The sequence below is a fragment of the Musa acuminata genome, chromosome BXJ1-4 (genome assembly GCF_036884655.1).
Source record: "Musa acuminata AAA Group cultivar baxijiao chromosome BXJ1-4, Cavendish_Baxijiao_AAA, whole genome shotgun sequence".
In the NCBI taxonomy this organism is placed as follows: domain Eukaryota; kingdom Viridiplantae; phylum Streptophyta; class Magnoliopsida; order Zingiberales; family Musaceae; genus Musa; species Musa acuminata.
The window spans coordinates 39,054,949-39,077,305 of NC_088330.1; the positions used below are offsets into that span (position 1 = coordinate 39,054,949).

General features: G+C 39.4%; 3 protein-coding genes across 6 annotated transcripts; 1 reads left to right on the top strand and 2 right to left on the bottom strand.

The window, feature by feature from the left end:
• Positions 1-6,276: 6,276 nt before the first annotated feature.
• LOC135666273 (uncharacterized) lies at positions 6,277-7,468 on the top strand. 3 transcript variants are annotated; one of them, XM_065177845.1, is made up of 5 exons: positions 6,277-6,413; positions 6,491-6,679; positions 6,781-6,868; positions 6,971-7,115; positions 7,206-7,468. In XM_065177845.1, exons 1-5 carry the CDS (start codon positions 6,375-6,377, stop codon positions 7,288-7,290), a joined length of 546 nt encoding a protein of 181 aa, XP_065033917.1. In that variant the 5' UTR covers positions 6,277-6,374; the 3' UTR covers positions 7,291-7,468. The 3 variants fall into 3 exon arrangements, with proteins under 3 accessions (XP_065033917.1, XP_065033922.1, XP_065033912.1); XM_065177850.1 differs by having other exon boundaries at positions 6,283-6,413; positions 6,472-6,679; XM_065177840.1 differs by lacking the exon at positions 6,277-6,413 and having other exon boundaries at positions 6,416-6,679.
• Positions 7,469-8,264: 796 nt separating this feature from the next.
• On the bottom strand, positions 8,265-11,096 carry LOC135666285 (protein translation factor SUI1 homolog 2-like). Of its 2 annotated transcripts, none has more exons than XM_065177856.1 (5): positions 10,946-11,096; positions 9,217-9,310; positions 8,904-9,109; positions 8,758-8,811; positions 8,265-8,666 (listed from the first exon to the last, which is right to left on the bottom strand). In XM_065177856.1, exons 2-5 carry the CDS (start codon positions 9,251-9,253, stop codon positions 8,622-8,624), a joined length of 342 nt encoding a protein of 113 aa, XP_065033928.1. In that variant the 5' UTR covers positions 9,254-9,310; positions 10,946-11,096; the 3' UTR covers positions 8,265-8,621. The 2 variants fall into 2 exon arrangements, with proteins under 2 accessions (XP_065033928.1, XP_065033933.1); XM_065177861.1 differs by lacking the exon at positions 10,946-11,096 and adding an exon at positions 10,805-10,937.
• Positions 11,097-12,103: 1,007 nt separating this feature from the next.
• Positions 12,104-22,045, bottom strand: LOC103982856 (rab GTPase-activating protein 22). The gene is made up of 11 exons (XM_009399906.3): positions 21,691-22,045; positions 20,928-21,023; positions 19,343-19,446; positions 17,956-18,203; positions 17,328-17,450; positions 16,999-17,087; positions 16,138-16,243; positions 15,590-15,687; positions 14,448-14,708; positions 13,461-13,544; positions 12,104-12,435 (listed from the first exon to the last, which is right to left on the bottom strand). Exons 1-11 carry the CDS (start codon positions 21,781-21,783, stop codon positions 12,421-12,423), a joined length of 1,317 nt encoding a protein of 438 aa, XP_009398181.2. The 5' UTR covers positions 21,784-22,045; the 3' UTR covers positions 12,104-12,420.
• Between the last annotated feature and the right edge of the window lie 312 nt (positions 22,046-22,357).

The following is a 22,357-nucleotide window of genomic DNA, read 5'->3' on the forward strand; positions in this document are numbered from 1 at the left end:
TCATAACACTTAACTATTAACATTTTTTCTTTCAGAAAGAAAAGAAAATTTCGTGAAAATAGCATTTCCGCCATGATCTCACCTTGATCGAGCCCATATCATATGCGGGGCCATGTCAGGCTGAGTAGAATTAGCATTCAAGCCATGTCATGATTGATGATGATGAAGATACTGAGAATATGATGATTCCTATATCAGTTACATCGACATACAAGCACGATTACATTACATGATGCCTCTTTCGAAGAGAGTGATATCGTCATCATCACGATTTAGTTAGGAGCCCGTAACTTGATGGTACTATGGTAGATATCATGATTAATGATGATGGTGACAATAATACTAATAATATATAATAATATTGATTATTAATTATAATGTTCACAAGATACAAATGTTGACGGTGAAGGTCATCATCATATAGTGTCTGTAATGGTGATTGTTAACGATATCATGGCGTGGAACAATGTATCACGTGCTATATTAGTATAAAAACTAATTTGTCAACCTCATATGATAAAAGGTAACCTAATATGATTCGGATTTTCAAAGCTATCATGTTTAAAAATCAAATATCGTGCAACTAAGATTATTGTACTTTCTCATCTTTTTTTTATCACCACGGAAATTCTTTGAAGTGGAAAAATCTTTTAAAACTATACTATAATACCTTCGATATTTAAATCAACAAAAGTAGTCTTTCTTTTCTTTGTTCAAGGATAAATAATAAGAAACATTCTTGGAAATTCTTTCTGAGGCATGCTTACGTGGCACCATGATCATCAAAATGTCAACCGATTGATAATATATGGTTTGATCGGATATTATAGAAGTATGAAAAAAAATTTACAAGAAATTTATTTGTGGTGCTTAAATTTCTATCCACATCAAATTCTTGTCTAAGGAAATAAATAGTTTTTACCTTCTCTTAACACCTAACCGTCAACTAGTCAGTTGGTCCCTTGGTTCTCTACTAAAAGTATAGATCTCTTCTAGTGACTTTTCCTAGATGATGTGGAGGGCAGACATAGTAAGCAAGATGAAAGAAGAGGTAGTGCACTAGGAGCGACTCAGTCTTCGAGCGATGAAACTTGATTTGAGAGTTGGGTGATCTCCTTTACTGGGTAGCTTTCTGACTGCACCTCCGAGCTATGACCCTGCACAACAGGCCTGCACCAAGGATATATTGGCTTGATCCTTCTGATGCTTAAGTCAAGAAAGCAAAAAGGAAAGAAGATAATAGTATAATAAATGAGTTAAGAGAGTAAAGAGTGTCTTTTGAATGTCTATCCCGACTTGGCCCCGGGCATGACTTTCATACTTTGGTGTTGGGTGGAGCGAACAAGCCTTCGTTGAGGCTCCTCTTACCCAGCGTGGTGAAAACATTTAATGCATGCTCCCAGGGGTAGTATTTAGGGACTATCGGGATGATGCCTCCGGTCGGGCTTCCTTGCTTCTTTGGGTCAGGCAAAGGCTTGGTCCCCTCGTCATTCGTTTGGAAGAAAAGGCTGGCGAAGCCACACCATGCCGTCGACCATTAAAGTGAGGCTAGGTTTATTTTCTCGGTTGCGTGATCGGTGTTGAGGGGTTCTGCGGGCTTACTTCGAGAAGTCAGGGTAGGTGATGTGACTTCTTGTCAATGGTTGCAAGGAGTAGGTGGCTTCGGGCCTTCATTTAGGTGTTGTTTATAAGGGGAGTTGGGGAGTGCCAGGATTCATCCCTATCACCCATCCCCCCTCGGAAAAGCATTTTTCAAAATTTTGAATTGAGGCCTCGAAGGGTCACTTTTCTTGCATTCTTGCATGGTGACGTGATCACTGTTGGCATCGTGGTGGTTGGTGTGAAGCCCATTTAGGATGGGTTGTGCTTTCTTATTGGGGCGATCTTTGTTTTAAATGGGTGTTGTCTTAAGAGACCTTTTTCTCTTTTCCTCTTTCCCTATCTTCGTTCTCCCCCTTTCGTACGAAAGTTCACTCTCTCATTTTCTGACCTCCCCTTTCTGCTTCGGGAGGTTTCTTTGTCCAATTTTGCCTCCCCCTTCCACATGGAAGGTTGAGTTTTCTTTTGGGCCTACTCTTTCTTCTGCTTCTGGGGACAAGTACTCGAACGTCTGAGCAGGAGTATAAGTCCCCAATAGCAGGTGTTGGCTTTGACTACATAGGCAGGAGGATCGGTATTAGTCCATCATAGCGAGTCTTGATTCAACTATCGTAGTAGGAGTATCAATATTAGTCCACCATAGCGAGTCTTTATTCGACTATCGTAGTAAGAGTATTAGAATCAATCCACTGTAGTGGGTCTTGATTTGACTATCGTAGTGAAATTATTGGTATCGTCTTCTGTAGCAAGTCTTGATTCAATCGCCATAGCGGGAGTATCAATATTAGTCCGTTATAGTGGGTCTTGATTCGACCATCATAGTAGGAGTATCAGTATAAGTCCACTATAGTGGCTTCTATCGTAACAGGTCTTGATTCGATTACCGTAGCGGGAGTATTAGTATCAGTCCACCATAGCGACTTTCGTCATAGCGGATCTCGATTCAACTACCATAGATAGGAAAGTGGATTTGTCTTAGTGACTTTCATTATTGCGAGTCTTAATTTGATCGCTTGGGTGAGAGAGTGGATCTAGGCTTGTGGCTTGCCTCATTATTATCGTGGCATCTTGCCATTGGTGAGGTGTTGGAAGGTGGTGAGCCACTTGGGAGTCTCGCTATACACTATCTTTAATGATGGCAAAGATCATTCGTAAGTTGGAAGCTTGATCCATTTAGCGATTCGAGCGACCTCTTTTTTGACTTTTGGGGCCTTGATGTTGTCCTATAGGGAAACCACATGGTTTATAGGCTAGAACTTCAAGTGGTCACCCCTTCTTTTCTCCTCAGTCTCCTCTCCTTCTCCTTAGCTCTAATTGCCTTGTGGTATGCGTGGAGAGAGGGATCCTATAACAATCTGAGGAGCATCGTCGATACATTTGCTATATGGATCACCGATAAAGAAGAGTACGTGAGTTCTCCTTCATCCACCTATCAAATCTAGAAATTTTAGAGATATACGATCTCCCTATGTAACACTTCTCACATAATACGTGCGGTTTTTTAGTTTTACAATTTTCTCTTGCACAATGACTAAGCACTTGACTTTGGAAAATCTGGATTTTGTTTTTATATTTTGTTGTGCATGAGATGCTGATTTGTAATTTTCGAATAGTGGTATCACATAGAATTATTGTGTTTAATCACATAGAATTGTTTTACTGGCTACGTTTGTGATAGTTTTTAGATATGAAAGATGCCTTATCTTATTATCTTTAGAGTGGTTATTCAATGTCAAATTTATTGACGTAAATGAAGGAAACAGGGGCAACAATTATTACTGCCCGATGGGTATCAAAGAGTAGAGTACTCATACAGGATATCCTTAGTGTTTCAAGTCTAAAAATCAGATACACCACTAGTCTGACAGTAAGGTATCATCAATCATCCAACATTCTGTGAGCAGATCAATTAGTGAACTCATTCTCCAATAAGCAACTATGCGGTATCCCTAGTATCCTCACACAAGCAGCTATGAGACCAGCCGCCTCTATCATATGAACGGGTGTATAACACACTAGTCTATCTGATCATTCAATGTCCCTCTTGAGTGACCTATAACCGAGATTATTTAGGATTTATGTTTAAAGGCAAATTAGTATTATTATCGTGATCTCATCACGATCCGATTATCATTGCACGGATTCACATACATCACAATATATGCAATATGCAAGATAAAGTGATAAAATATCAAATAATATAATAAGCAAAAAGAATGTGTATCATGTCACACATGTCATCACTCACATGATTGGCTTGCAGGGTACCTATGACTAGCAATTTTGTAGCGAGAGGATTCTTAGGATTTCGCTGGTTTTGCTTTCTTCTTGGAAAGTGAAACTATCATCAAGTAGCAGTGTATAGATTCTTGAGAGTCACCCTGTACTCCACCGATGATATCCCGGGTGGGGAACTTAATCATCATCATGTGATACATGGAGACCACGTCCTCCAATTAGTTGAGGAGGGGGTGGCTATGATGGCATTGTATGTAGAAGAAAAGTCTACCATTACAAACTTGGCAGGTAGCATCTTAGATCGAGGCTCCTTACCAAAGGTGACGTCGAAGGTGATTGTGCTCGAGGGGGAGATGAGGTCCCCTATAAATCCTAACAACATGGACAACATTGGAGAGAGGTCACTCATAGCTAACTCTAGCTTCCGAAAGGCGTCGAGATAAAGCACGTCGACGGAGTTGCCAGTATTAATCATCACCCTCTTGATAAGAGCATTGGCCATCCAAACAGAGATTACCAAAGCATTGTCATGGATGGGATCTAGGTGGCATGCATCTTCTTCTCCGAAGATGATCCTAGGCGCTTCTTTGATCCTTGAGGTTTTTTCTAAGGAGGTCCGAGCGTAGGCTTTCCAACCCGAGGAGCTTTCACCTCTAGAAGTGTGCCCCCCAAAGATGACATCAATCTACTTTTCCACGGATCCTCGGGGATGGGGCAAATGCTCTTGGGGCTGGCCTATGTGCCTTGTCAAGTGATCTTTCCTGATGAGCTCCTTAATCTGATACCTTAGATCCCGACACTCTTTGATATCATATCTATAGTCACGGTGAAAACGATAGTACTTGGATTTGTTTCTCTACTCTAGAGATCCTCTCATGGGTCTAGGCTCCTTTAGTAGGCCCTTCTCCTTTATTTAGAGAAAAATCTCTGTCCTCGTCATGTTGTGAGGGAGTGGCCCGGTTCTCTCCCATCAATCATTTGTTCAAGGATGCCTTCTCCGAGATAACTCTAGGGTCGAGACCGAGGTTCATGGCGTGCTCTCCTGCTTCCCTCCTCCTAGTGTCCCGATATCATGGCCTTGGCTAATGTGTACTAGTTGACCCTCTATAGCATCTCTGGGATAGTCGTTGGAGGTCTTTCGACCAACAACCAGAAAAAGTGGGCAAGCCTTAGGCCCATCATGAAGACCTGGATTATTAATGAGGGGTGGACATCTTGAATCTCTTGAATCTCCCCGACAAATTGGGTGATGAAGCCGAACAGGGGCTCGTCCTCCCTTTGCCTAAGCCCAAGTAGGACATTAGCTGAGGGCTTTGGTCACACGTTAGTAAGGAAGTGGAGCTCGAACTCTTTGGTGAGTTGCAAAAAAGAAGTAATTGAAAGGGGCTTGAGGCGACTGTACCGACCCACCTTAGTGTCATCGAGAACGTTTAACATATCAAAGCATCCAAAGTGTTAAATATAAACATTTGGGCCCGGAACGTAGTGTGTTCTACAGGGTTAGAGCCTCCATCGAAGGTTTCCAAACTCGGAAGGTGAAAGCTGGTCGGGATGGGCTCCTCCTGAATGCTCTGAATAAAGAAGAATACGTGGGGCATGTCGAGATTGCTATGGGGGTGCTAGAGTTCGTGCTGAACCTCATCTAACCTCTAGTTTATGGCTTAGAGCTATGCCTTTATCAGGTGTTCCTAGGAATCAACAAACTAAGCCTCGGATTCTAGCAGAGTTTGGGTGCAACTTGGAAGAGCGCCATTGTCAAAGGGTGTAGTGCGGCACTATCGGTCACTTCCTATTGAGGAGGTTCTTGGAAGGTGAGGCGTGGACTCTCCGATTGAGCTTCAAATGCGGGATGTGCAGCCAACGACCGAAGGGGGAGTGAGGCTGTTGTGCCGAAATCATTAACTGCGTCAACCGAGGGAGGAGTGGGACGATGACTTGCATCACGCTAGTGAGGGTTTGGACCTGCTGAGCAAGGCTTAGGAAAGAAAGCTCACTCCCAGCCAAAGAGGGACAAGTCTTGGGTCATTAAGAAAACGCCAGTAGGGCTCTGGCATCTAGGCCGAGGTTGATGCATCATTCTGTTGAAAGAGACACATATCCTCTCTACTCGAAGGGGCTAGGGGCCATCGATAGTGCCTCCTCACTGGAGCGCTCATTAGGAGAAGTCGTAGAAAATTATTCCTACGACATCCAACTATCCTTCTAATATCAAAATATTAACACACGGAGATTATCAACTTACGAGTCAGTCAATTGATTCTCTACCAAAAATGCACTTTGTCGGTCATCATATTACTGTTGCTATACTCCCTTAATTATGAAGGAACAGCTTTAATATACACCTCAAATCAAATCACATTTTGTCATATGCCCTGGTCGAAATCATGTGTAGTTCCCAAGTCATTGGCACACCAAATTGATTGATTGTGACCGGATGGCGTGGGAAGGAGCATCAAAATGCTTCTCTTTGGTTTTTGCTCTTCTGGTTTTTGTGCACTAGACGAAGTGAGAGGTCTTCTAAGAAGATGTCTTAAGCCATGCCTTCAGCTATCCAACAAATGGATACGCTGCAGTTGGTGAGTCTGCTGATTCCCTTTGGTTTCGTTGCTTCATGCATACTGATACTGTAATCAGAGATATGAGTAATCCACAGGAATCTGAAGAGGATCTCTCGGAGTCGCCTGCATCTGTCGAAGAGTCGAAACTGCACGCTTCGGGCATGGATTTCGATGGTGAAGATAGCAGTAAACCGGGAGATGCTTTCGTCGCTCTCAACGTCGAAGAACTCATCGTTAATGCAGCTGATCGGTGGGAGCCTTCTTCTGCGAGCCCGCGATCGCTTGTAACTCTCTTGATGATCTCCTCATCCTCCTTTCCCTTCTAGCATCATGGATTGGAAGAGGGATGCATCATTAAGCTTAATTGATGTCTACAATCATGAAGGTAAAGGAGGTGAAGAAGAATCTATCAAGAAATGGATCAGAGGCGGGCGGTGGCGGAGGAAGACAATCCGTCGCGTTGTCATCCGTAGGTGAGTAGTCCCTTTCGTTCTCATGGACGGCAGTGATCGGAGGTCGAAGTCGTCTTTCGCTCGCCATGGCAAGAAATTACCCAGAGAAACAACACCGCGCAGGTGGGCCCACAGGGAGGGACGAACATCCAAGAACGGTACACGTGGCGATCGCGGCGGCCAGAGGGCGATGCAGGAGAGCAGGCGGCCGACTGCGGCCGTCGCGGTGGTGCAATCCGAGACGAGTCCTGTTCGTCTTCGCCTCCTTGTAAGCTTCGTGTCGTCAGTATATGCTTGTAAGCTTTAAGCGGTGAAATTGCTTCCCTATCGTCACTGCAAATCGGCGCGTTGGGTGCAGGTCCTGCATGGGAACACTGATACTAGTCTATTTCACCATGGCTATGGGCAGGATGACCACCACCGCTTCTGATGATCCTAACTGATGCGAAGAAGACAGCTGAGTCCCTCATATCCCACTTGTTGGTGCCAAGAAACAAAAGAATAGAAAACAGAGAAAGGAGTTTGAAACTGGTAGGATGATACGTAGAGAGACACGAGAGAGAGAGAGAGATGTGCGGTGTATATAGTGCATAAAATTTGATGCATATCTAATTATTTGGAGATGAAGCTCCAATGCCTTCTGCCCGGATCATCATCGCCCAAAGGTCGGCGGCCCCTATTCGTCTCTGCAAGCTCTGCTTCTCCCTAAAGTAAATGAGATGAAGAGAATCGTTGACACGAATGATTTAAAGATTAAATCTTTGCTATCGAGATAATTGAAATAACAAATCTTGCATCTAAATAATGAAGAAAGATCGGATTTTGATACCATTCTTGGGGCTCTGTCGATCTCGGTGATCTCCATGCCAGCGACGATCATACCGGGCACGACCTCCCTGATGAGGCGGACGCTGTTATCCTCCGCCGCGTTCATGTTGAGGCGGCCTTCCTCGACGATCCGGTCCTCGGCGGCGACCGTGTTGAAGAACTTGACGTTGGGGCGGGCGAAGCAGCGGCTCGTGACGGTGGAACGAGAGCGTGGCGTACCACGACGCAGTTATCGGCCTCGTCATTCGGTACACCGAGCTAGTCCAGGAAGAGGTTGGCGGGCTTGTGCCCATGGCGGAGAAGAGCTGGTCGCCGAGATACGTGGCGGCAGGTCATCTAGCGTGACACAATCGACTCATGGACTCGAAAGGAAAGGATGAAGAAGCATTAGTTCAAGTCAAATGAAACACCATGAACAATTCATATGCATACACCCAAAAGGCTTGAAAGCTCGATGTTTTCAGTAGCTGCAGTCATGTTCACAATGCACTGACAACAAGAAGGTAGATGGTAAGAACACAGACATACTTCAACATCATCACTCAAACACTAATAAGTAAACATCAGCCTCAAGTTTGCAACAACAGTATCCAAACATAATCTGCTCTTAACACAAATAGGTTTATAGAGATGAGCCATCCAGGGATCTCCTAGTTACAGCAAAGTCTTAAAGCACGAAACAAGAAACAAGCTATATGATGGGTATGTCGTGATGGAAAGCTGTTGAGCACACAGTATGTAGCTACTTACAAACCATCAATTTTAATATGTTCTTTCTTCACAATCCAAACATAATAAGCTCTTAAGACAAATAGGTTTATATAGATGAGCCCAGAGCCATCCGGGGATGGGCTCCTATGGTTACAGCAAAGTCTTAATGCATGCAACAAGAAACAAGCTATATGTATGTCTTGATGGAAAGCTATTGAGCCCGGTGTGCAGCTACCTAGAAACCATGAATTTTAATGTTTTCTTTCTTCACAATCCCTGCCTGCACAATAAAAATGACAAAAGACATACCATCATTTCACCACCATATGACAGAATATAGTTTTTCCACAGTGACCAAATCTAAATAGTACCTGAACTAAGAAATTGGAAACGTTCTTCCGCTGGTCGCCTTGAAGTTGAATGACCTTAAGAAAAAAATAAAAATAAAAAACACATTCCATTAGTCAAAAGTTAGCCCTCAATTTTAGCACATCAAACAAAAGTGGAAAAACAATACCTGGCCCAACTCGGGGTCCTGGACCACAGTACCATTACAGCAGAATTCCTTCTTCAGATCCTTCAAGATCTTGTTGTAGCTGAACTCTTTCTTCAATCCTTGCACTGTGGTCAGACTCTTCCGGCCGTTCCGTTGCTGTATACGAATATGCACATACTCCTTTGTTCCAGCATCAGAGTCGTCAGCATTCGCATCAGCAAAAGGATCTACAGCAGAACAGAAAGGGTTGCCAAGATGTTGTAGCATGATAAATACATTTGCCTATTTGTGCAACGAATCTGCAAGGACTGGTGGTAGGACTTTCTGAACATACCAAAAGCAGTTGGGATCTGGGCGTCGAGATCAGACATGAACACTGGAACTGGTTAGAGAATGACCGAACAAAAACTAACTGGCTTTGATCAAACCTGAAAATCATGCAATTTTTAGAAACTGTTAACATTCAGTTGACAATGAGAGAATAATGCTTTGCATTTGCTTCAGGAGAAGATCATTCAGTCAGCTATTAGTACACAGGTGCATTTGTAAGGACTGAAAAGAAGTCATGCATATGGGGATCATGACAAACTATGAGCTTATTAAAATAGATCTTTTTTGGGTTCAATCAAATGACCAACAGCATAGAACTTAGAAAAGACAATGCAACTAAATCTAACAGAATGACCCAACAGAAGTAACAATAGCACTCTAAAAGGATGACTCGTCAGACAAATCATAGCTGCAGGAGAAAATGAACTCAGGCATACAAGCAACAAAGTTAACTTATTAAGGCTTTGCTTCCATTGACAATGGTAGTAGATGTGATGAAAAACTGAGTTACTATGTAATAAAAAATAGCTGCATATGATCAGGCAGACTCAAAGGTTAGAAAAAAAAATTATATAGTCATTCTCAGATGGATGCAATAGTGGTTACCATCACAGTTTCAGCTGCTAAAGAACAGTGTAAAAAATGTTACATTCTATAGAGTTAAACTAACATCCAATGTATTTTATAGGGGGTGATGGGGTGATGAAGCATTTTATGAAAATGTGAAAGAGCCATCATCCATCATCATTTCTAGAGAATGTTGTCCAGTCCATATTGCCTACATCTAACATAAACTTTGCAACTGCTTCACTCGATCTTGGTTAATGTTTTAAGATCTTCAAAGAGGTTAAAAGAAATCCTTTTCTCTTTTTATTTAAGGCTCAAAAACAGAAATATCAATGGAAGAAAAAAAAAATGCAAGGGTGAAGTATGTTATCGTACAAAAATACACATCTTTAGCCCTATTTCGAATGCCATCAAGTCAGATTCATGCAATTTAGTTCACATATCGGATATGCTGGCATCAAATAATATATTGATCAACATCCACCAAAACTATTGACAACGTGCACCAGACTATTGCTTCAGATAACAAAAGGGTTCAAGTGATGCAACAAAAAGCAGAGCAATAACGAAGAACACCTCAGAGAGGATCTTTACTAGCTTTCTAACTCACAGCACATACACAAACTAAAATACCACAAAAGGCAGAACAAAATATTCTTTCTTGTATCTTTGCCATATGGGCAGAAACTATAAGCAAAGTAAAATGACTAGTTTTGTCCTTAAAACAAACTTCAGATCCTCAAAATGGTTCATTGTCCCTAAAACCAGTCTCTTTTGCTTGTGATATTCCCCTTCAAACATAAACATGATAAAAAAGAAATAAACAAACTAATCTATTTTGATTCAAAGAAATATCTTTCTCTTGTATCTTTTAACCCGCTAGGTTTCACCAAACAACCTATATTCCCAATAAAAAGTTCCATTGCTGATCCGCAGGGAATCCCATCAGGCGGCACCAGTCTGAATAAATCGAATCGGATACCAAAAGGATCACCAGAAGGAAAGTCAACAAGGTCAAGACATACACCACAAATCCAAATCAATCAGCAAAACAACCGTAAAAGCCCTTGAGTTCATGACCGAATCAGCCAATCGAACGCATCAAAGAAGGGATATTTTTGGTCGACATAAACAAGGAAGAAAAGATCGGATCTTTGATATATCACCTCGCAGAGGTTATTGAACACGCCTGTCGCTGCAATCACAAGCAGAAGAAGAAGAAGATTTTGTGGCTACTCATTCGCCCCCTTCTCTATTATTTATGGATCACATTATTCGATTTTTTTATATAATAATATTGACCACGGAAATCTATTCCGCGGCGGCCGCCGCGGTAAGAGTACTTAGGTCGCTAAGCCATCGATGGTCTCGATGCCATCGCCTCACAAAATCAAACGCTTCCCCGAACTATAAAGCTAAATGGACGGTACATACGCTTCGCGACGGAACAAGGCACTCTCTCTCCATGGCGGTGGGATCACGATACGGACGGCTGCGATCGCCTTATCATGTGACCTCCTCGATGGTCGTGAAAAGATGGTCTGATGCTGCATTGCCTCAGATCAACAACTCTCCGACTTAAAAAGCCCAATGGACGATGCAGATGCTACGCGATGGCACAAGGTATTCAATATCGATGGCGGTGGGATCGCGATATAGACGACTGCAATCATCTTATCATATGGCCTCCTCGATGGGCGCGACATCGATGGTCTCGATACTACATCGCCTCAAATCAGCATCTCCGTGAACTAAAAAACAAAATGGATGGTGCAGATGCTACGCGATGGCGATGCGATCGCAATGTGAACGGCTGCGATCGCCTTATCATGTGGCCTCCTCGATGGCCGTGACATGACGGTATCAATACCACATCGTCTCAAATCAACGCCTCTGTGAACTTAAAAGCGAAATGGACGATGCAGATGCTACACGATGGCACAAGACATTCGATCTCGATGGCGGTGGGATCGCAATACGGATGGCTGCGATCGCCCTATCACGTGTCCCCTTAGATGGGGAAAACACTATGTCGGCATCTCTCTTTTCCCTAAATCAGTCACTGCATGAGACTAATTAATTTGGGAGACTGCTGCGAAAGATTGAGTCAATTTTATACCGAATTGACCAAATTTACTTCAAAGAAATACGACAATGGTCCACTGGGAGCAATATGACAACAGATGACCTCTCTAAGGAGTAAGCACTTCTAGTTCTTGTCCGCAACAAGTTTTCCTCCATACAAACTGGTCATCGGTGATCAGCAATATGACTGTAACCATTACAGGAAGAAGTTACGAGTCCGATGAAGAAGACAACAAAGATTGGAAATGCAGCCATAAATCACCTATTTTGCTTGTTTTAATCAGATATTGTTACAGTTGATAAATCATCAAAAGTTTGCTTCTTGTAAATCGATGAGAGTGGTACAACTATGATGGTTTGTTTGGATGAACACATGAGGCATGTGACTATGGTTTTACATGTATTAGGATCAACAACAGGTTGAAGCATAACTCCAGAAAGCTTCAGATCAAGTGAGATGGCCTCCGTCCAATTATTATTCATCAAGTCAAGTAAACCTCGCATGGTGATGCTGCTTGGAATCAACCCTATCTGTGGAATCTATATGCACCAAAAACTATGTTTTCTTGGCCTGCATTTGTGAGAGGTCACAGGAACAATGGTATCTTCAGATATCACATTAGAACATATTTCCAATCTAATAAAGATAAACTCATAGAGGAAATTGATGATTGAGATACTCTCACGGTGTTTGTTGTACATGAATAAAAGTATAGTAGTACCAAAAACAACCTGGGTTTTTCAACTTCAGGAATAATGTCTAAAGATATAAAATACAGGAGCTTTCTAAAGTTCACTTTCTATCACAAGATTTTACCCAGTAAAGGCTAAAATTGCAACACATACAATTATGAGTAAACAAGAGTGATATGATAGTGATGTAAATGTAAAACTATCCTGACAAATTTCCCACGATTTCTATAGGATATAAATTGCAACTCATAAACAAGATAGTACTACTATAATGAATAAAAATGACTTTTAAAATAAGATAAAGAAAATAAGGTTATTATGGAAAATCTGTCCATCATTAATTACCAGAAACAAAGTCAAGCATGGAACAAGAATGGTTCTTTTGTTTCATGGAACAAGCATGAAACAAAATGATATCTAATGGAAAACCATAATGATGATAAATATTAATCCCTATAAGTCCATGAATAGAGGCAGCTACATGGTCAGATAAAACTGGACTGCCTTTAGCAAACATTATTGATCCAATGTGTCCTCTGATGTTCCTTTTTCTATTAAAGGAAGCAAAGAAAAAGGTGTTGTTCTAAAAAATGAGCACGAATGAAGTACATTCGATAACATCAAAAGGAAATCACAACTAGTAAGATGTACTTCTATCCCAAAAAGAAATTGCTGAATGCTTGTGTTTTTAAAATTAGTAGTCCAGCATTCTAATCTTAAAGGCAGGCCTAATATGTGCTAACTATCATCTTTGTCACCATGGCATTGATAAAATGTAAAGCGGAACATGCTTCTTAGATATATATGGTACTCTACTGTCACCATTACCAAGAAAATCAAGGACAACTAAATGCAAGAAGACAAAAATAAACATAATACATTCTACTTGAAAGATTTGCTTACCATTTTTAAATATTTCTTGTGAAGCTTTATTGCATGGCTGCAAGTCTTTTTTGCATCTAAATCTCCACTTACGTCATTTAAAATCTGAACCAAAGCAACATCAACTGAGGGTTAAATAAGGAAAGTAGAGTAATAGTGTTCTCTCCTAAAAAATTGTAAGGACTTGCAAAACTTTAACTATATTTAATATGTGAAGAATGTTAATGAACAAGACAAAATACTTCACTCAATCTATTTTATAGTTTTTTTTATCAAATCCCTTCCTTTGAGTTCCTTATATATGTGTATTACATGATGCACTAAGCCTTCATGTGCATAGCAGCACCACAACCATTTACCTACAAGAAAGCCTCTTGGATAACCCACCATTCCTAGTTAGCGATTGGTGGGCCTTCAATCTACTTTTCAGTTACTATATAAAATCGATGTTCCATATCCAAATAATTTATTTCGTAGGAGTGTACTGATCACTTTCAACAATTTAACTGGAGTTCCTTTTTTTTAAGTTCCAAATCTCTCTCTTCAGCTGATTTTATGTGCAACTCAGTTTATTCACTATATTCTATCACTAGTTAACGATCAATTTACTTATTTCTGGTTCTACTTTGATAAAACCTTCAGTTCTCAATATTTGCATTGCAAACTGACACTAACTTTGTCTAATCTTGAAAGTATATGTCAATCACTTTGGAGAATCCTATGTATTTAGCACACATAAGAAAATAGCTTCATCAATATATTCATTGTTATCAAGGAATGGGTGGTCACAATGACCAATTAAATTTAGTTAATGCCCATTTAAACTTCATTAATGAAGACCAAATTTTAAACTGTTTGGTTAATGGGAAAAGAACCTGTTTCAGATAATAAAAATACTTTTAAAATTGTGTGTTTTTGCCTTCCAGATAATAAGTTAGCTGTGCTTATATATATGGTCATTAACTTTAAGCAGCCATTGAATATCAATAGAGATGTGTAATTCCTTACCTTAACAACATCATCCAAACCACGTGCTTCCTGCAATAGCTTTGCACTTTTCTCCTTGAGAACACTGGCAACAAGAAAAACTGTGATTGGCAAAGGAGTTTCAGAGCCTTTAGATCCATTCTTGATATTCTCCCTTTCAAACTTCCCAAATTGACGTATTGACTTAACTTTCCCTTTAGACGTCTCATTCTTCTCAATGGCCAACTCCGGCTCTTCATACATAGAGAACATATCAGGATAGTATTCTAAAGCCCACATCATCTGTATGAAAAAAGTTCATATATATCATTAGTGTATAAATTATACCATTAAACATGAAAAAAGTGTCTGGTACCCTATGGTCCTACATTGGGAACAAAAAAAATAAACTACATAAATCTAGTGACTATTACTAGCAAAGCATCTGCTTTGAACCATGTGACTAAGCTTGCTCCATGCAAGTTATTGGGCTCTTAGTTTATTTAGATAGCAACAAATTTTACTGCAGCAATAAAGTCTCCTCTGTGAAAGCTAATATTATGTAGCCAAGTAGGTAACGAAGGTGTTAGTGAAAGGAATATAACTATCTGCGAATATAAGCAACAGCGTGGTGGAAGACAATCCACAAGAAGCCATATGTATTAACTTTAGGAGCTACTATCAATAGCTTCAATCTGAGAATTTATTGGATTTGTGTTCTATATTAATTCCTTATCATGTTTGTACACAGTATAACATCCATATAGCACAAGAAAAAGCATCTAGTACCTCAAAGGAAGTTATAAAGTGTTAAGAAATAAGTGGAAGTTATAGTGTTAAGAAATAAGTAGTTTATCAATCAGCAACCACCTTCTGAACAAATAGACCTGTAATTGTTCCAAAAACAGGCAACTCTAACTATTTAATAGTTGCTTAAGATGGAAAATCAGAGATACATTTGGACAAGTGTATTTAATTATAACAGTTTGACTTCCAATTCTAATTAAAGGAACAAACATGTCCCATATAAAAGCAGAAGCTTATTGTCGAGATAACGTAGACTCAGAGAAAATGTGAAACACATGGAATGCCACAAAAGAATTTTGGCAACAGCGAATGGAGTTATGAACCACATAGACATATGAGAATACAGTTCAAGGAGATTTAATTATGGAGTTCAATACCTCCCAAAGATACAAAGAATCTCCAAAGGATAATTCTCGACGGAACAATACCATGAACATGCGAACCGCAAAGAGGTAATCACCTCCACCTAGTGTTTCTGTTCAACAAGTACACAAATTGAATTACCACCTCCATTAATGGGGAAAAAGTAGAAACAATGAGACAGCCATAACACCAAAGACATAGGATTAACCATACAACTGATAATAGCCAACCTTAGAAGAAAAAAAAAAACAATAAAAGAAACTTCAGTGCTACCATTTTAATGTTGATTTTATACTGTGGACAATGCAAACTTCAGTGTAGTATTCAATAACATTTTAATATTTCCTGGCAATCATTCATCAATCACTTTTTCATCGGTATCTGCAAAGTGATGTGTCCAAAACATACAACATACGAAAAACATTTACTTTATGATGTTGAGAGTTTTAGATGAGCAAATATGAAAAGAAGAAGCAAATATTTACTTTTATCCAAATATCTTAATGCACATAATACAATATTCTGAATGCAACTATGCTCTACTTTAACTTGTGTCATATACCTAGATGCTGATGAAGCTTTGGGTCCAGAACTTGCGTTATTGATGCAAGACTTTGAAGTTGGTTCTCCACCCCAACAGATCTCTCAGTGCATCTGAAATTTCCTCGCTTTAAAATTTCAAATAGCAAACCGATCAAAATGCTTGTTAAGAAGAGTGTCAAAGAAAACTACTATCCAGAAGCATTTTAATTCAGTACAAAAATAGTTAATTTCTAGGATATATTAATCAAATGTGCATCAGATCCTGATAAATAATAGTGAATGTATGCTAGATACTTCTGGAAGAAGATAGACTAAGACAGAGAGCTACATATCACTAGCAAGATCACAAGTCTAGGACCTTTAAAGCCATATAATGACCACAAAATGAGGTACTGTGTGAGAAAAATCTGACCTCCATTAGTTTAATTAAGTCCTATCATTGGAAGATCATATGACAATTTTCTTCCTAGATCCCAAAGTTCACTGTTATCAAACATAAACACTGAATATTAATTTGTCAATTCAAACATGAAAGCACAGTAAGTTATCATCCATGGTTTCCAAGTTTACAGTTCGGCTATGTTTCCAGTATGGACATTCTGTTGATGACAGAACCATCTTCGCAGAACAGGAAGTCTATAACACTGCATTTCAGACTAGATATTTGTTTAATAGACTTCAGTATCTCGCATTCTAGCATATTGTAGAACAATAGAAAAAAGGATCTATATAGTATATACTACAATCTATCCTTCAAGGCCAGCTCAATATAATGAGAAATATTTGGGAGATATATGTGCTTGCCAGAAATTCCTCAAATGCTGCAGCATTATTCAAAAGACTGATAAATTAGAAGCAAGGTAGGAACCAATACACATACCAGTTTGCGCATCAAACGCTCAAAGCACCAAAATGCATCTGCTTCATCTTCAAGAAGAATTATAATTGGCGAGCAAAGATCACTCATCCCTGATATTAAGTTTACAAACTATATTAGCAATTTTGTGAAAATTATTAGACAAGAACACCATGCCAATTCCTACTGAGAAAAAGAAAAAGGAAGAGAAGAAACATTTCAGCATGATCCTCATATGAAACTAAGGGCATGCTCCTTTTTTTTTTATTCAAAAAGTGTAAACATTTCATGAGAGTCTATGGAATAAAATAAGAGTGAAAAAAAAAACAAATTTTTGTTGAATGTGTTACCACCTTGACAATAGCCAACATCTTTGTCGATCCAGGCATAAACAGCAAGGATGTCCCAAAGCTTTGCAAGGTTTTCTTTCTTCTCATAAAACACCAGAGTTCTGTCTGTCCGAAGCACATCAAGACCTGTAGTAACAAGTATAAATTCACGAGTCAGGTAAGTTTAATATAACAGTTAAGCAGAAGTTTTCATTGTGTTATATGAAATGATTCTCGAAGAATATATTTCTTAAATAATAATATGGAACAGCTTCTCAAAAGTTTTGTTAATTTGTATATATTTTCTCTATTTCTTTTTGCAAAAGTCACAACAGTTAAGAGTGTCTAGATAAAGGATTTTTATTATTATTGTTTCAAAATGAATTAGTTCTTGAACTTGGGCACCATAGCCAAATATCTAGTCTAAAGTAAACCACCACCATAATGGATCAAATTCATCTTTCTAGAATTTGTCAAACCAAATTTCTCCAAATCTGCTCATTTTGTAATCCGCATCCTGTACATTTACGGGCCCAACTAGGGAAGATATGATGTCACCTAAGTTTGTAAAATGACTAGAATAGCATGCTAGAAATAGAATATGACACAACATTTAAAGAAACATAAAACTGAGGAAAGTGCTACTTCATACCAATTTGATGTAGTGTAAGCTTCCATTCAATTATTTGCTTATCCAAACAAACATGTGTATTGCTTTCAGAACCACCAGTAGCTTGTTCCCTAGAAGATGGAATATGGCTGGGGTTGGCTTCCTGGAGAACTAAAGGATCTTGAATAGGTTGACCATCCTCGGTGATTACTGGAGCTGTGATAATTCTTCCACTGCCAACATGAGAATCCAACTCTTGGCACACCTCCTTCCATCTAGCATATTGCACTCTGCATGACAAATGAAATCTTTTAAGCTGGAGAGCATAGAAATACTAAACTCTGTCAGTTTTGTGCCGTCAACATCCACGTGTCAGCATGGAATTGAAACTCAGACAATGGCATGTACCAAATCCATTGATCAGCAGGTGGGCAAGCTGTGGCTACTATATTCTTGTTTCTGGTTACTGATAAGCATTTCTATTTTCACTTGTGAAAGTTCTTCTACGACAATTACTAGCATTGTGTCATCCAAAAAGAAAACAGAAAATTCACCCCAAAAACCTTTTGCATGGTCTAAAATCTCTCAAGTAGGAACAAGCCTATGATAAGATTTCTTCTATTATAATCATTGGGCTATGCTGCTGACATATCATCACAAGAAAAAGAGTTGTCACCAATTTAGGTTGGTACAAAGGCAAAACTAACACTCCAATAATATACTATTATACAAGAATGGAAATGCTTGACAATTAAATAAAAAAAAAGCTTCTTAATTCCCAGTAAAGCCAAAGCTATGGAACAGCTTGAACAGGAGTAGAACCATAACATAGCATAAGCATATGGAGGCTACCTATCTTTTCTTTTGGGAAGGCACCACTTGCTATTCAAAATGGTTAAAAGGTCACAAGCATCACCACAGCGTACTGACAGAACTCGTTTTTTCTGTCACCAGTCAAGTGCTTCACAATTTAAAAATGCTTGCAATACAGATAATAGATTGCCATGCTAAAGGAAATCTGATGACGATTTATATAGAGTAATGCAACTTCTGTAAGATTGTGTCACTCAATAGAGCAGAGATGAAGCCTATCTAACCAATAATTCTCATGAATGGCACTTCGTAATCATCTAAACGCTATTTTACACTAAGGAAATAGTTGAAGACTAAAACATTGAGTAAACAAATTGTAAAAAAAGAAACAACAGATAATAAAACAAACTTGTACAACATTTATGGTTAGTTGTCTCAGCCGCATGGAAAAGATATTTATGAAAAGATGGAAGCCAGAATCCTCAAAAGGATACTTGCTCATCAAAACAAACTCGTACGACATTTGTAGTATGCTAAATGCATAATTAAACAGATAATACATGCAACCATCCCTATCTTCCTTTATTAACTAGTTACAGTCAAGTACGAGTGCTACCTCCGATGTTGTCTCAGCTGCTCTCGTTCATCAAAGGTGCTTTTAGGATCAAAGCATCCAACTAAAAACTCCCAGACCTCTCCTCGTATTGAAGGATGAACACCCTAATCAAGGAAGAATTTTAAAGAGAACTTTACGAAGTCAGTTATATTAAAGACACAAGTATTTATATCTCAGCAGGTATCTTATTTTTGCTTCGAATGAGGATGCAAATTGACCCCTTGATACTAAGATATTACCAAAACAGGTCAATAAAAGTCAAATAAATAATTAGACTATCCAAATCACTGAACTGCATGGTTTGATTGCACACTTTGTTCATTAGAAAAGGTCTTCATGTTGAACTATTAATGATGTCAAGAGGTGTTTCGAAGGCAAGGTGAAGTTGATGATAAAGATAAGACAGCAATATTGGCCTATGGTGTCAGCTGATAAGCCAACCATTGAGCTGGCTTTTAACCGGTTATAAGTTAATATAGTGTGGTCCACATTAGCGACATGGTTTTCAATATTTAAAGAGAGACAAATCACCAATATTTCTTATTAAAGAAGCACTAACATAGCTTAGATATAAACTTCTACAAGATTCAAAATCCATTAAACCATTAGCATAGCTGGCATGTGACATTAACATTTAAGAATTGTTTAAGTAACATAATAGTGAGAGTGATGGGTCTCATAGTAGTACTAACTTCTGAGGGTGCAAGAAAAAAATTCTTCTTCCCATATTTTCTTTCCCTCTTTCTTCATTGCTGATTGTGCCTTGTGTACTGCCAGCATCATGGCATATTATCTTTAATGGCAGTTAATGCCCAGATGCTTGCTGCAATTACCCTAACCAACTGATAAGAACTAGACTATCAACTCATGTCTCCATTGTTTGGCCACAAAACCTCCTTGTGCATATCACCTCAAAGGATAAAGATTATTTCTTTGCAATCTCAAAGGTGCTATCTCAAAGGATAACACTTTAGACTAATTGTTCAGAAGACCCATAGGTCACATGGCTATCAAGAAACATTAAACCTTTCTTTTTTCAGAAGAAGCACTGCCTTGATTAAAAGAGCAGGAGGCTCACCATTTCTCTCATAAAGGGAGATCCTATGGTCCCTTTCAAACATCAGATGTGCAAATATTCTCAATATGCTTTTGTTTATCAGCATCAGAAAATTATATAATTATGTTACTATTAAGCCACTCCCAAGAAAATAATAATATCGTAGAAAACCTTGTCTTTCTAAATCTGGAAGAATCCTGAGATTGCATTTTGTAATGAATCTAACTGCTGAAAGAATTGGTGTATATATTTTCAGATGGCTATCAATTTTAGACATCAGATAATATTATTGTCCATAAGACATACTGTACAATTAACAGCCGAGTAATACATCAACATTGAAAATACATTTAACAAGCTAAAGTAGGATAAATGATCCTTGAACTATAGGGGGCTACATGAATACGTAACATCATGCCAATAAAAGCCTATCATGGAGATGGTATTGGTGTATTGAGTAAAAAAGCATAGAGTAATTTTTCTAATCTATTATTCATGCTTGGCATACAAGGAAAAGACGATATATACCCCTCGCTGTATCCGACTGAGGACCGAAGCAATGTCCAAGCAACCTTCTGGAGTGAATGCAGCATGCCATCTTCGTGCACTTAGAGTCTTTCCAGCCTACATGAACAAATTAGAACAACTTCTTTAAGGGAAGTATCCGTAACATTTATAGACAAAGATGGTCGAGGATAAAAACAATGAAACTCAAAATGGTCTTTCATGTTAATTTTTTTGAAAAACTAACCATTTGAAAACAATTCTTGGAAAGGTTTCATTCTGCCTATATGAATCACACGATCGTCACACAGACTTTCAAGTGACTTGGTAATGCTAAAAAGAGAAACAATTTTTGAGGAAAAAGAGGGCAGGACCCACCTGAATTCGCTAAAGAGAGAAACAGTGAACATGCCTAATGTCCTCCCTCAGCAAGTTCTGAAATTACCAAAATTGTTATGATTTCTTTGACGTGTGGCTTCATATATCACATACTCCGATTAAAGAGGAGTATTTAATGGGCAAAATTAAATCCTTCCAGACAATGTTTAGCATTCAACCCCCTAAGTCTATCTTCGATCGCAAAGGAAGGGAATATCTAAGATGAGCTCAACATGATGGATGTTCGTTATTAAGTGCTGGCCATTCGGGAAAGCTAAAACGTCCTGATTCCAATTGACACCGAAAAAGAAAAGGAAGAGGTCTTGAGCCAGCACCCAAATCAAGAGACCCAAAAAATTTTCCTTTGTACAATCAGATCAAGGGAAAGAAGGATCAAACCAAACCAGACCTTAATCTTGAACTTGCTCTTGGGACCCTCGGCGCACTCGGTCCGAGCCTCGTAGAAAGAATCCGCCGGAACTCCGCTGTCTCTCCACATCATCGACCTTCACCAACGAAAGCCAACACCAAACTCCCAAAAGAAACCCACAAATTCTTCTACAAGAACCGGTGATCCCACCCCCGAACCCCCTCGATCACCGATCGAACTCCAAAAAGGTTCAAGCTTCACGCACCGCCGCGAGGAAGGGACCCAGATCAAGCGGTGGGCGGAAGAGGGATTGATAAGGGGGAAGGGGGAGGGAGGGAGCCAGGGAGAGGGGACACCCGCGTATAGCTGAGGAGATTGGACAGGTCCGTAATGGCCTCGCGTGGACTTGCGCTAATTTAAGTGATTAAGAGGCTTAAATTAAGACATGGAAAAAACCGCGACCAATTCCAACGCCGCGCAACTCGGTCTCTCTGTCGTTGTTTTTATTTATTATTATTATTATTATTATTATTATTTTGCCCTTTGCGTGAAGAGACTCGCTAAAACCAAGGGAACAATGTTTGTATACGCTCTCTCTTATTATGGTATGGTAGGAGATCCTGAGGTCAGTGCAAAGAGAGACGAGTGCTGTATCGATTAGGTGTAGGTTGTTGGCTTGCCACTTTTCCAAGTTCTTTCTTGATGG

Excerpts from the sequence above, each read along its gene's own strand:
- LOC135666273 (XM_065177840.1), top strand. The coding sequence starts at position 6,449 with ATGCATACTGATACTGTAATCAGAGATATGAGTAATCCACAGGAATCT. Across the intron at positions 6,680-6,780 it reads CTGCGAGCCCGCGATCGCTT|GTAAAGGAGGTGAAGAAGAA; the intron begins GTAACTCTCTTG and ends ACAATCATGAAG. Across the intron at positions 7,116-7,205 it reads CTGTTCGTCTTCGCCTCCTT|GTCCTGCATGGGAACACTGA; the intron begins GTAAGCTTCGTG and ends CGTTGGGTGCAG.
- LOC135666285 (XM_065177856.1), bottom strand. The coding sequence starts at position 9,253 with ATGTCTGATCTCGACGCCCAGATCCCAACTGCTTTTG. Across the intron at positions 9,110-9,216 it reads CCAGATCCCAACTGCTTTTG|ATCCTTTTGCTGATGCGAAT; the intron begins GTATGTTCAGAA and ends GTTCTGCTGTAG. Across the intron at positions 8,812-8,903 it reads AGGACCCCGAGTTGGGCCAG|GTCATTCAACTTCAAGGCGA; the intron begins GTATTGTTTTTC and ends TTTTTTCTTAAG.
- LOC103982856 (XM_009399906.3), bottom strand. The coding sequence starts at position 21,783 with ATGATGTGGAGAGACAGCGGAGTTCCGGCGGATTCTTTCTACGAGGCT. Across the intron at positions 19,447-20,927 it reads TCAGTCGGATACAGCGAGGG|GGTGTTCATCCTTCAATACG; the intron begins GTATATATCGTC and ends TTCCTTGATTAG. Across the intron at positions 13,545-14,447 it reads GTTTGGATGATGTTGTTAAG|ATTTTAAATGACGTAAGTGG; the intron begins GTAAGGAATTAC and ends GCTTTGGTTCAG.